Source organism: Morone saxatilis, unplaced genomic scaffold, assembly GCF_004916995.1.
Source record: "Morone saxatilis isolate NCDOM2014 unplaced genomic scaffold, NCSU_SB_2.0 Contig20, whole genome shotgun sequence".
Lineage (NCBI taxonomy): Eukaryota > Metazoa > Chordata > Actinopteri > Moronidae > Morone > Morone saxatilis.
In genome coordinates, this window is record NW_023339763.1 from 10,929,032 (window position 1) to 10,941,795 (window position 12,764).

The 12,764-nt window shown below is 39.1% G+C and overlaps 3 protein-coding genes across 3 annotated transcripts in view; 1 reads left to right on the plus strand and 2 right to left on the minus strand.

Moving 5' to 3' along the window:
• The window catches only part of LOC118332096 (apoptosis-inducing factor 3), a 15,742-nt gene extending 14,294 nt beyond the window's left edge, over positions 1 to 1,448 (minus strand). Inside the window, exons 1-2 of the mRNA XM_035667246.1 lie at positions 1,430 to 1,448; positions 1,147 to 1,237 (exon numbers count right to left, since the gene is read on the minus strand). Coding sequence (XP_035523139.1) covers positions 1,147 to 1,237; positions 1,430 to 1,448 — 110 coding nt within the window. The remainder of the gene's footprint in view (positions 1 to 1,146; positions 1,238 to 1,429) is intronic.
• Positions 1,449 to 2,755: 1,307 nt separating this feature from the next.
• LOC118332099 (TLC domain-containing protein 2-like) lies at positions 2,756 to 7,001 on the plus strand. The gene is made up of 5 exons (XM_035667252.1): positions 2,756 to 2,988; positions 3,073 to 3,155; positions 3,948 to 4,030; positions 6,101 to 6,306; positions 6,760 to 7,001. Exons 1-5 carry the CDS (start codon positions 2,810 to 2,812, stop codon positions 6,959 to 6,961), a joined length of 753 nt encoding a protein of 250 aa, XP_035523145.1. The 5' UTR covers positions 2,756 to 2,809; the 3' UTR covers positions 6,962 to 7,001.
• A 401-nt stretch (positions 7,002 to 7,402) lies between these two features.
• On the minus strand, positions 7,403 to 12,759 carry LOC118331767 (F-box only protein 40-like; the record flags this gene model as incomplete). The annotated part of the gene is made up of 5 exons (XM_035666844.1): positions 7,403 to 7,879; positions 8,462 to 8,798; positions 10,088 to 10,219; positions 10,527 to 10,813; positions 11,845 to 12,759. Coding segments are annotated over 5 exons (1,890 nt in total), but the record flags the coding sequence as incomplete, so codon positions are not given.
• Positions 12,760 to 12,764: the final 5 nt, after the last annotated feature.

Here is a 12,764-nt window from a genome sequence, read left to right on the forward strand (position 1 = left end):
GAAAGTTTCTCTGTGCTCACTGATAATCAGATTTTTAAGGGGCGGGGCTTATGAGCCTGATTTGTGACGTCACAAAAAGTTTGAAAGTCAAATACTAGTCCAATATGCACTTAAGTGTGATGTAGAAACTTGAAGCTACCAGTGCACATAGACTGAGAATGAGTGAAGTAGGAGACATCTTGTGTCCAACTTTATAATTTAACCAAATTTGCATATTTGCATAAGTTTTATTGAGGTAGAAGGAGGAGATGTCTTTTAAAGGATTTTAAAGATGAAAACCTGCACGCTGTCTAACTTGTAAGACTACATGCATTTTGCCTGATGAAGGTCTAGTACCCAAACGTTGCAAATAAATGTAGTATTGCAGGTTAGACACAGTGCGTGGGTATTCATCTTTGCCACTTTTTGATACTTATACTACTCCTACCCACCTGCCTCATGAAATTACATACCGATAGAAGCATTTTTTCACATGTTTCATGTTTGTTTTTTTTGCAAAGAATTTAAATTTTCCAAACAGATTATTAGTATACATCTTAATATATGTGTCTGTAGGGGATCTTTAACAAATATGAGGTGCACTGGCATGAAATTCATGAACTCCAGAGGATGAAGTCCCACTGACTTCTGTGACTTTTCATTTAGTGCCACCATGAGGTTCACTTTCTTGATTTTTATTTTAACTGTTGGTTGGATTACCATGAAATTCAGTCCAGACACTCAGGATGAAATGTAATAATTTCAGGTGAGCCCTTAACGTTTCATCTGGTGCCGTCATCTGTTGAAAATGTATTGTATGTATGTATTTATGTCCCAAAATACCTGCAAAAGTAATGACATTCCCATCAGGCTCAGCTGTACATTATGTGTAGTGCTAATTAGCTGACATGATAAACTAAGATGGTGAACATACTAAACATTACACGTAACACTGTACATACACGTGTTTGATTAAAGCGTCGTAAACCACTGAAATGCTTTAAATATCTTTAAAAATAAATAATATAAATGAACCAATTTAAATGGCACATAGGTTTATTTGTGTGTGTATCCTAATTTGTTGATTAATAGTTAATAAACAATAAGTAATAATAAATAAAAACAGGTTTTAGGGTTGCCAGGTTGTGAACATCCTCCCCTTCTTACTGTCCATCCTTCAGGTCTGACTCCAGACACACCAGGTTTGTCAGCTCCTCTGATGTGTCCTCTGGATCTGAGTCTGAAAACTCCTGACGGGCTGAACACACACACACATGCACACACATTTCAAAGGAAATTAAAGGACATAAACACTTAAATGTTGCTGGATTAATACCATTATTTCCATTTCAGCCACCCAGAAAACACCCAGTGACTGCAGTGACATTCAGTGACAGACCAATAACCTGATAACCTGTTATTCAATCAATAAAAGTGACAGGTTACTCACGTGGTTTGGTCCCGGACATGTTTCTGATTCAGTTGTAACTCCACCAAGATACACAAACCGCCTCCAGAAACATTAAAAGCTAATCAGATCCTCCGCTGAAAGTAGTTTTTCCGAGTTCACAGGTTGTTTTCTGCTCAGCAGCTCAATGATGGGATAGAAGTCCGTTTCCACGGCAACTGGTCCATCCCCAACCCTCATCCCTTTGATCCTTGGAGACCATGAAACGTGGCCGATTTGAGTTTGATGAAGATTTAAAAAATAAAAATAAAAAGGTAAAAATCTACCAAAAGTTTAGTCTACTTTTGGGTCTCCGGTGACTGAGCGGTTTGGGTGATGTCACTGGTCGTGTTCAGCCCCGTTATTGTTGAAGAGAAAAGGCGATGGTGGTCTTTTGTGTTTCACTGCGGCGGTATAGAGAGAAAGGCTGACGAGGCAGTCGACCCTGAATGGACAGGCGACAAAGAGGCAAAACCGGAGGTGGAACCATCACATCTCAGTCGGTTCAAGTTTCAAGACTCACCCACTGCAAAGATCAAGGATTTAAAAACAGAAAATCATCCGGTTATTAAATGTTAAAAGAGATTAGTAATGGGCAGCAGTGGAAGAAATACTCAGCAGTAAATAAAGATCCTGCAGAGGAGTATTCAGTAAATATTCACACACACACAGATACACACAGGTATATGGGCCACCAGGTGAGCTACCTGAAGCCTCAGAGGAATAACTTATTGTTAGTAAGAGCTTGCTTATAGTAGGAAGAGTCTCTTTATATCACTTTATAAGGAGTAATAAGGATATACCTGCTCTATATTAAGAGCCCTGAGTTCATTTCTGTTATAAGTTGCCGCTGTACAAATAAAATGTAATGTAATTTAATTTAAATAATAGTAAAATTAAATATTTTTTTTTTCAACCCTCTCAAGGATCCCTGACAACCACTGATTATGATAATGTTATGATAATGTTAGCTCTTAGCACAGAAAGTCCAGCCTTTACAGAGCTGCTGACATGGTTTGTTTATTGTGATATTTCTCCTTTATTATTATAATGTTATTATTTTATTTTTTATTTTATTAATTTTTACGTTAATTTGTGGGTATTGTGGTTCCATTTGTTATCTGTAGATGGTACTTTGTCTCCTGGATATGAACACATACATAGTTGCCTCATATTGTAGCTAATGGTCTAGTGTTTCTTTTTATACCAGGAAAGACGTCAAGCCATGATGTCCTGTGATGACCATGACCCTTCACCCATTACCAGTGACCAGTTTATCAACCCAAAGTGAGCGGAGGAATGTGTGTTAGAACTGAACTCAGGAGCACATGGGATTTGAAGTGAACTCTGGGGGCGGACCAGGCTTTGTGGTAAAGTCTAGTTATGGATTTGAGATCAACACTTCTGGTTATTGGAGGATCTGCATGCTCTTTCAAACTGCTGAATCTGATTGTCAGATTCCTTCCAGCACCACAGACGGCTCGCAAGAAAGCCTGGAAGTGGAGGAATACCAGCACTTCTTTGGTTCACAGCTCGCTGACGGGAGCATGGGCTGTTTTATGGTGCGTAAAGACACGGTAATAAGGGATGGTACTGTCATTTATTTAAATTTTTTACTCTTCTCTTCTCTCTTTCTCACCATGTAGTTTGTACCATCAACCCCAGATGTTGGAGGACGTGATCTCCTCTTGTTCCACGTTCTCCCACAGTCTTGTGTCTGTGTCTACAGGTGACACACTTGCACTAACGCACACAAATTCCCACATTTACACACAGATTTACATCAACATCAACAGACAGATCAGTTGCACATTTCAATTATTTGTTATTCACTAATTAAGAAATGAAACAGGAAAATAAAAGTCCAGTGTGTAACATTTAGGAGGATATATTGTCAAAAATGGAATATAATATTCATTATGTATGTTTTCATTGGTGTATAATCGGTGTGTCTACAGACGCCACGGGTCGTTTCCGTGGAGTCTGCCATGTTTCTACAGTAGTCCAGAATGGACAAACCAAACAGTGGCTGTAGATAGGCTTCGTTCTCATTCCCAGGTTGTCAAATACAAATGGGAGCGGTGTTCAGTTAGTCGCAGTCTGCTGCACACTGGTCCTCTGCAACAGCCGTATTAATCATTTCTTCACAGTTTTTAGGCTTTTACAAGAAGGACTTCCAGGTCATGCAACAATCTGATCCTGGATTAAATCAAGGAAAACGTACTATACCTCACTTGCCCATCAAAGCAGGTTATATACTGACATTAATTTATGGGAATGATACAAATGTTTCCCACCAAAACTTCCTTTCTGCAGGGTTTAATAAAGAGTTTGAAAAAGCTTCAATCAAAACAGTGAAAAGAGGAATTTTTCTTCCTGGTGGCCACTTCTATTGAGCTGAAGATCACTGTGAGAAAGTACATTTTGACGTTTTACATTTCTAGATGTTTTGTATATGAATGTATATGTTTATAGGTGTTGCATACTTACATATAACTATATGTACTTTCTTCTACTCTAGGTTATTTTATCCATGACTTCTTGGACACAGCCTTGAACCAGCCCTTTAAAAAGTCCTGGGAAGTGCTCCTCCACCACTTTGTGGTAATAAACTTTAAACCTCATGTGTTTGTATTTAAAAGAAAACACTGTAAATAAATCAGAAGAGACACAAGAAGATTAAGGAACACATTCACAATTTAGCAGCAATATAACTGTGTGGATCGTTTTTGGATTTATTGTTGAGTCATTGAAGTAGGATTTGTAAGGACATAACACAAATATTCATTCAGTAATGTGCAGTGGACAGTAACTATGTGCATTTACTTGAGTAATTTACATTTGATGCTACTTTAACTTTAACTACGTGATGCTACATTTGATCTACTACATTTGTCTGACAGTACGTTTCTTTGCACATCAAGATTTTAGGTTCAAAAGATGTGATTATATCATGCATAATTTCATTATATGATACTAAAATACCCAACAGCATGACTGATTAACCTGTATGGGTTGTAAACTTTGTTGTTGGGCCCCTATTGCCCCTTTCTTCATCAAATACTAGAAACAAACAAGAGTTCCTATGCTAGGATATCAACTGGCCACAGGTTTACTTGTGAGTTAGCTGAGGGAGTTTGTTTTAATAACTTTATTTATGTACCATGTGAGGACAGTAAAAAACAAAATGAACTCTTAAAACAAGATTTTGACATATAAGACCCATCTTCATGGGGCCACTAGGGTCGGGGGAAGTTGTCCGGTATATAAGTATAAAGTAGATAAAACTGGATTTAATTTCATTAGCTCTGTCTTGACCAACTATAGCACTAATATCCTCCTCACATGTTAATGTAGTAGTAGTAATAATCTAATAATGTAATTAGCCTTTTGCTGATGATACTTCTGCACTTTTACTTTTACAAGAGTATTTTCCATTATAGTTATTATTACATTCACTTGGTTAGAAGATCTGAGTTTTTCTTCCTCTACTGGTAATGTGATGTTATGAATAATTAATAATAACTCTGTGAAGTTCCTAATATCAAAATATTAATTATAATACTGTGAGGTGTTCTTTTTAATAGTCCACCCCTTACATCTGTGTGTGTTGTGATAATGACAAGTTCAGTGAATAAAACTGCACAGTCATGTTGTTTGTAACTCCAATAGTGTTCAGCCTTGATCTGTGTGACACTTGACACTCAGGCAGCAGAGGTCATGACCCACCTCACCTCCAGCAGGGCAGCAGCTCATCGGCTCAGTGTGTGTGTGTGTGTGTGTGTCACTTTAGTGTCACAACATTGTAAAACATAAGACACATGTTTTGAGGCACTGTGTGGCTTTTTAAAACTGCTGATTTAACAGGAGAGGTGGTAAAAAATGTATTTACTTCACTCTGAGCACCACAGTTTCATTATAGTTCTGCTTGGTGCAAGTGTATGGGAGATTTATATATATATAAATAGTTTGATCACTTACCTTCTGGTAAAGCTTATCAATATTTTTCACTACAGAGGCCCTCCTGATCAATAAAAGAAATAACATATGAAACAGTTTATCTCAGTGGACATTATACAACAGCCAAAGGGACTTTTTGCAACTTGACAACCTAAGATGTATCCTTCTAAATACTTATTACAATGTATAATGATTGATTTATTTTATTAGTATTACTTAATCAGTTACTTCATAATCTGAACCCTTAGAAAGTTGTAAAGCAGTTGGTTTCTACGTTCATTAATTATTTTATTGGTAACTAAAAGTCACCTCAAAATATAAACATAATAATGTATTGGATTATAATTATGGATGCGTATCAATGTTGCCACCATTAAAGATGGAGCTGATTATATCCCCCTGGTGATCAATTATGCTTTATCTGTATATCTATAATATTAGATTATAATTTATTTGTTCATTATGTTTTGTATTATTAATCTGAATCTGCAAAGTAAACAGTAACCTACCAAATAAATGTAGTGGAGTAAAAAAGTACAATATTTCCCTCCAAAATGTAATAAAGCATAAAGTCAGAAAATGGAAATACTTAAGTAAATTACAAATACCTCAAAATAGAAAAACGTAAGTACAGAATTTGATTAAATGAACTTCCACCACTGGATTTAACTCTGGATTTAACCTTTGATTCTTGTGTTCAAACTTTTTTCTCAGGTGACGTCCTGCTTCAGTTTGGCTATAACGTCCCGTCTCTACCTGGGCTTTTCTGTGGCGTCGTTGCTGATGGAGATCAACTCTGTTTTCCTTCACATCAGACAACTCCTGCTCCTGTCAGGACAGAGGAACAGGTCAGGGACTGAAATTACAGCCCCTCGCTCCTCTGTGACCTACAGCATGACCAGCTGGCTCTGCCTGGGGACGTAGGTGGCTTCTCTTTACTCTCTTCACAACGGTCACGTGAAAAATCACAAGTCAAACTGCTTCTTGGACAAAACAGTTTTTATATGTGAGCAGAGGTGGCAAACTTACACGTGTCACATCTGTAATGTGTGAAATTAATTAATAAATAAATAATAATAATATTTCCCCTCAAATGCATTAAACTTAAAGAGGCGAGTCTGTTTTGAAAATGTAAGGACTATAAAGTACAGATACTTCTGTAATATTGTGGGCAGTAAAAGTAAAAAGTTGTCAGAAAAAGAAAAAAAAACTACTAGGGTACACTAACAAAGTATTTCTACTCAGTTACTTCTCACCTTTGTGTGTAAGTGTGTATATGAAATCAATTTTAACATCACAGGAAGATATTTCTAATCTGCTCTGGTTTTCATAAGTCCACACAGTCTCTCATTGATGACCTTCTCTTTTTGCAGGTTATTGGTGTTTCGTGTCTCTATAGCAGCTTGGATGGCCCGCTGGCTGGCAGCAGCTTACAGTAAACAAATACCTCGCTATGTCCTGATGACGGGCACAGTAGGCCTGAGTTTCATCTCCACCATGAACATAGGGCTGTTTTACAAACTGTTCAGAGCAGACATCCTCACCAAAACACATAACACCAGCAAGAACCACTAGAGGGAGTCAGCTCTGTGTTTCTCACCCATGACTGTGTTTGCTTGTAACTTGTAATGTTTATTATTAAAATAGAAAGCTAAGATAAAGTGAGACATAAAAATAATCAAGCAAGGCCTCACCAAAACACTATCTAAGCTGTGTTTAGTGTAAGTCTGACAATCTAATAACATATTGTCAGTTCAATTTAATAACTAAGCTATTCATCAAAGGGACATTATATAAAACCATACAAGTATTTGTTCATGTTGTGTTATTCCAAAAATGTAAATTCAGTGTCTACAATGAACATTAATAACTGCATTTCAAATGTATAAATGCACAGTGTAAATTATTGGAAGAGTTGTATGTGAACCTGACTCACAGCTGGATTTGTTCACTCTTATCCTGATTTCTTCTTAATTATATAAACTAGTGATAGAAACACCTGAATCAAAACATCAGTGGCTTTCTGATTACCTTAGTTTCTTTATTTAGTTTATTTTGGACATAATTAACTTTTATTCTCTTCTGGTACATACAGACATAACTCAAAGATTAAAGTCTAAACATTAATCTCAGGACTCGTGTTTTTATTGTTTTAAAAATATTTAAATGACAGTGGACGGCAGCAGCAGGGACAAGAGTGGACAACATGCAACGAGGTCCTTGTTTTATAACAACAGATTAGAGCAGCACACAGTAGCATGTCAGCGCTTTACACTACATCATGATCCTCTTCTGCTGGAACAAGTTGACCAGAGTGGGACCTTTGCAGCTGGTTTTGGTTTGGACTTCCTCTTTGATGCGCGGCAGGTGAATCTTCTCCGTCCTGCACTCTCTCTCATAGTAAGGACACACCTTCAGGTGCTCGGACATGGACGGCACATCCTGAAAGCACCAAGTGTCCACAGGCGTGAACAAGGTGCTGAATTGCCATACCTGAAGTCACAGAGAGAAACAGATGACTTTATTATTATTTATTATTATTGAAAACTTTTAAAACCTTATTAGTTAAGGTTATAGTTTATAGTAGTTATAGTTTAATTAACTTTAAGCAGTGATTGTCCAGGTGCCAAAACAATAATAAGTATTATCAGCACTTTAGGTATCAAAGGTAAATGTACTTAGTAGTAAGTAAGTAGTTAAATGGCCCCTATGAGTAATATTTATATGACACTATTAGATTGTACTGATGGATCAATGTGCTCTAGTTGGTGGAGGGGAGCTCGTTTGAACTACTTTATATACAGTGGTTGAGTCCAGGGGTTCCCAACCTACCGGGGTCGGACCCCTTCCTATGGGTCAGATTATAAATCTGAGGGAGTCGTGAGATGATTTGTGGAAGAGGAGAGAAGAAGAAGAAGAAGTTCTGCTACAGAAATGTGTTTATATTTTTGGGACTTTTCTTTCATTTATTCGTGAAATGTTGGATACATTTAAATGTGTAGCCAGCTAAAAGTCTATTAGTTATTCGCGATTTTTCTGATGAAAGCAACACCTACAGTCACTCCTCATTCTTACCCTTTGCTTCACCCTCCATTTGGCTTCTCCGTGCGAGTATGTCTTCCTCTCCCAGTGGAGGGTGACCATCCCTCTCTCCTGCAGCAGCGAGGAGCACACCTGCCTCATGAGCTGGGACACCAGAGCCAGCTGGGACAGGGACAGGCTGTCCAGGAAACTGGCCATGTGGCACAGCACCTCGTAGGGCAGCAAGCTCAGAGAGTCGTCCCCTCCTCCTGCCTGACCTCCTCTCTTTCTCTGAGTGGCGGAGGAGACCGCTGTGCTCCTGGACGGCTGGGAGGTGTCACCCAAAGAGACAGGGATGATGGGATGCAGGCTGAAGCAGCCTAGATCCTCGCTGAAAGCAGAGTTGAAACTGCGGTCTTTAAAGTTGCATTACAGTATATTTTTACAGCCCTGCATGGTTGTAATTTATCTGCAGGGAATTAAAAGGCTTCTTGAATAATATCAGAGAATCAATGATGGCAATACTAAGACTTAATGGCTTTCAACCGTTGCTGGACACTTGACACCTCTAACCTATTTCCACTTGTAAGGACTCTGTAATGGAGGGCAGTGCTAAAGGTGAAAGGATGCAACTATACAGGACTTCAGGCCTAATTCACCACTCTTTCTGCTTTGTTTGGAAGAAGACGATCCTTCGCAGTATTGGTTTAAAGAGCACTACACTCACTACAGTATAACACTGTCAAACTCAATAATGGACAGCAAAAAACATATTTCACACATTCTTCCATCTTGTCAAAACCTGGTGCATACATTGCCCATAATGCAACTTGACTGCCAACAGTTTGGTAGGGACATTCAGCTGTGTTGTGGTAACAGTGGCTAATGTAGCCTTGAGCCGCTGGCCCAAGCAGAGATGAGGAGCAGGAGCCCTACAGAGGTCTGGTAAGCTCACTTCTTTCTAACTCCACATGCACAGATTTTTTTTAGTTTTAAATTTGTAGTCTTAAGACCCAACTGACACTGACTCAGTGACATCACCTTAAGGCAATTTATCAGATTTTACTCCCAATTCACAAGTCACAAAAGGCTGTATAGATATATCTTCTTTCACACATATAGTAGTAGTACACATGTGTATGTACACACTATTATGTGTAAAGGTGCTTAAAAAGTCACCCTTTAAGTTTGATTAAAGTTGTTGATTCTTAAATGCAACTTTAAAGTGACACTAAAACTTAAATCTGCTGTAATCAATCTTTTTATAATAACAATGGATCAGTTAACTGATCTAATTAAAGGACCAGTGTGTAAGATTTTGCGGTATCTAGCGGTGAGATTGCAGATTGCCACCAACTGAAACCAAGCATGAAGGAGAAACTACGGTGGCTGTACAATCAGCGAAAGGCCACATCCGCAGCCAGTATTTGGTTTGTCCCTTCTGGGTTACTGTAGAAACATGGCAATTCAACACGGCGGCCTCCATGGAAGAGGACCTGATCCCCCTGTAGATAAAAACGTCTCATTCTAAGGTAACAAAAACACAACTTCTTATTTTCAGGTGATTACACACAAAATTATAAACAAAAATATACATATGAATACTATAAACCATTGCTGAATGTTACACACTGGACCTTTTAACACAATAATAAAGATTAACTATTAGTTTTATCTCACTTGTACATGACATTGGCTTCATGTGTAGAGGGCTGCAACCTCTTCTGGCTGTAGGTGCATCCTAGGTACGCCAGGGGACATCTCTGCTCGAACCATCCATTCACACCCATCTGGATGTCACTGTGGATGTTCCTGCACATGACAACATTGAGTATAAGACGGGTGGTGTTTAATGCATTAGGACAAATCAGATTGCGTCAGTGAATTCTACAGAATAGAATAAAGTAACAATGATGATAATAGAAGTACGTTATAAACCGTTTTATGATCTAGTATGAGTTTAAACCCAAAATTTGATTGATATTGGAATTTTTTCCCATATCTTACTTGATTCCTCTATGAAGGAACTTAATATTTTAGGACACTAATATAAATTGTTACATCCCCATGCAGGCAGGAATAAAAAAAAAATACAGATTCGAAAAAAGCAGGAACCCACTTATAATGTTTGACATATTCTCTGCGCTTGAAGGTGTGTCCACAGAGGAAGGTGAAGGCGGAGCTGGCCTTGTGGTGTCGGCTGGTGACGCTCTCCACCTGCAGCTGAAGGTGCAGCTCCAGCGGTTTTGCAGCGGTGAGGTCAGCCAGTAACGTGTTTCTCCCGAAAGGAGCAGACAGGAAGTTGTACGTCTGTGTGCCTTCATCTTGTAACAGACCATCTGTGCATCTGCTCTCTGCAATAAGGTGACCCCTTTGCTCCTTCTCAAGGGAGCACAGCAGGGAGGCCTGAGGAATAATGATGAATAATGATGAATAATGATGGCCCTGAACTCATCTGAACAAGTAAACTGATGTATCTGCTGCAAATTATGGTGTCCTGTTTTAAATATGGCTTGATTATTGATTAATTTAATTATTTCTTCAATTAATAGATTCAAGATGATGATTATCTGTATGATGAAAACAGGCAATTCCATCATATTCTCCCACAAAATATTCTATCTATAAAATGTTAAAAATATTAGATTACAATGTCCCAGAGCCCAAAGTAACAATCTTCAAATTACTTTTTCCAACCAGCACTCTAAAACCCAAAGAACTTTTTTTAACTGGCACATTTTTGGCAATTTCTTTAGATTAAATAACAGATTTATTATGAAAAACTGTTGTTGATTAAAGTTCTGTTGATTGACAAATTGATTAATAGACTAATTATTCCAGCACTGGTTGCATTTGTCAAAAATGTAAATAAGATATATTTATACATAGATGTGTAATACAATTTGGCTTGACCGTCTCTCAGGAAAACCCACACTTAAGACATGTAAAGGGTTATAATCTTTTTTATAATAATAATAGATAAAATAATTGTGTAATGTGAGGGGTGTCACTCATAGCGATGAGTCTCAGAACTCAGCTCTGTAACATCTTTCGACTCATTGTTCCGGTTTATTGGCTGCAAACTTTACTGTACTCTACCTGCACGGCGCCAAACAACATATAAAGAGCAGCTTGAGAGACAGATATTTCCCACAGGAGATGGCAGAGACCAAAATGTATTGTTTATTTCTATTTCTTTAATGTCTTGTTAGCAGCTTGAGCAACTGTAACACTGTTCCCCCGGGGATCAAAAAGTATTTCTGATTTTGAACTAAACTAAAGGAATTGTGACTTTTTGTGATAATATGTCAGCATCATGTTCTCAGCTTGTTTAGACTGCCCCCAAGTGACCAAAAACTCAGGTAAAACTTCATAATAACAATATGTGCGTATAAGTGTGAATAAGTCTATATGAAAAATGAATTTCTCTCTCTAACCTGAATTTCCTCCCACACTGGCATCTCCTCTAGCGCCACCCCGAGGTCGCTGGTGTCCACAGCTTGACTCTCCCTCTTGTAGAAACCAGGGTTGCGGATGCGGCTCTGCCTGGCAGAGAAGCTGGTTGGGATTTTAAAGGTACGCACAGTGATGATCTTCATCGGCTCCACATGTCCGTACACAAATGTCTTCAGCTTTCCAGCGAGATAGGTGGCGGAGGATGTCGAGGAAGCCATGCATGCACTGCTCACCTGTCTGCAGGTGTCTGATACTGTGGCACCCATACAGGTATCTGCTGTATCTTCCTCTGTCAGAGTGGTCAGGCCCTTTCCTCTGCCTGCAGCCAGTCTCTGCTGGTCTCTGCCTGCATTAGCTGCCCCTTCAGTCTCCCTGCAGCCACCCATCTCCATACTGAACATGCGCTCCCAGGCGTTGTAGTTTTCTAAGACATCAGCATCCACCCCCGAGCCTATGGCTATAGCCTCTCTCTCCTCCTGGGTTAGCTCCTGCTCATATTCTATTTCAACCTCATCTTCATCCTTATCATCTTTCTCATCATGGTTATGGAAGTCAAACTTGTTAAAAGAGTCCCAGATGGCTTCCTTTTCAGCTGCCTTCGCTGCTGCCTTTTTCTGCTTCCTCCTCTCCTCTTCCCTCCTCTCTTCCTCTTTCTCCTCCTCCTCCACACTCTGGATCAACTCTGGGAAAAGTGTCTTCATCTTTAAGGAGTGAAACAGGCGGTCCTGGTCGTTCAGGGCCATGGCCAGGTCCAGACATCGTCCCTGCTCTCTTTCCATCAGCAGGTTTTCATGCAGCTCTGTGTTTGGATAAGAATGGGCGTCGTTGGCCGGCCAGCGGTTCCACTCCATGGAGCAACACACCACGCTGGCCGGACACACCTGGAGGTGAGCTGCCTGCG

What these genes read in the sequence shown, in the direction of transcription:
- LOC118332099 (XM_035667252.1), top strand. Translation starts at nt 2,810, where the DNA reads ATGGATTTGAGATCAACACTTCTGGTTATTGGAGGATCTGCATGCTCT. An exon ending in TGCTCCTCCACCACTTTGTG is followed by an intron (nt 4,031 to 6,100) that starts GTAATAAACTTT and finishes CTTTTTTCTCAG; the next exon opens with GTGACGTCCTGCTTCAGTTT. An exon ending in AGCTGGCTCTGCCTGGGGAC is followed by an intron (nt 6,307 to 6,759) that starts GTAGGTGGCTTC and finishes CTCTTTTTGCAG; the next exon opens with GTTATTGGTGTTTCGTGTCT.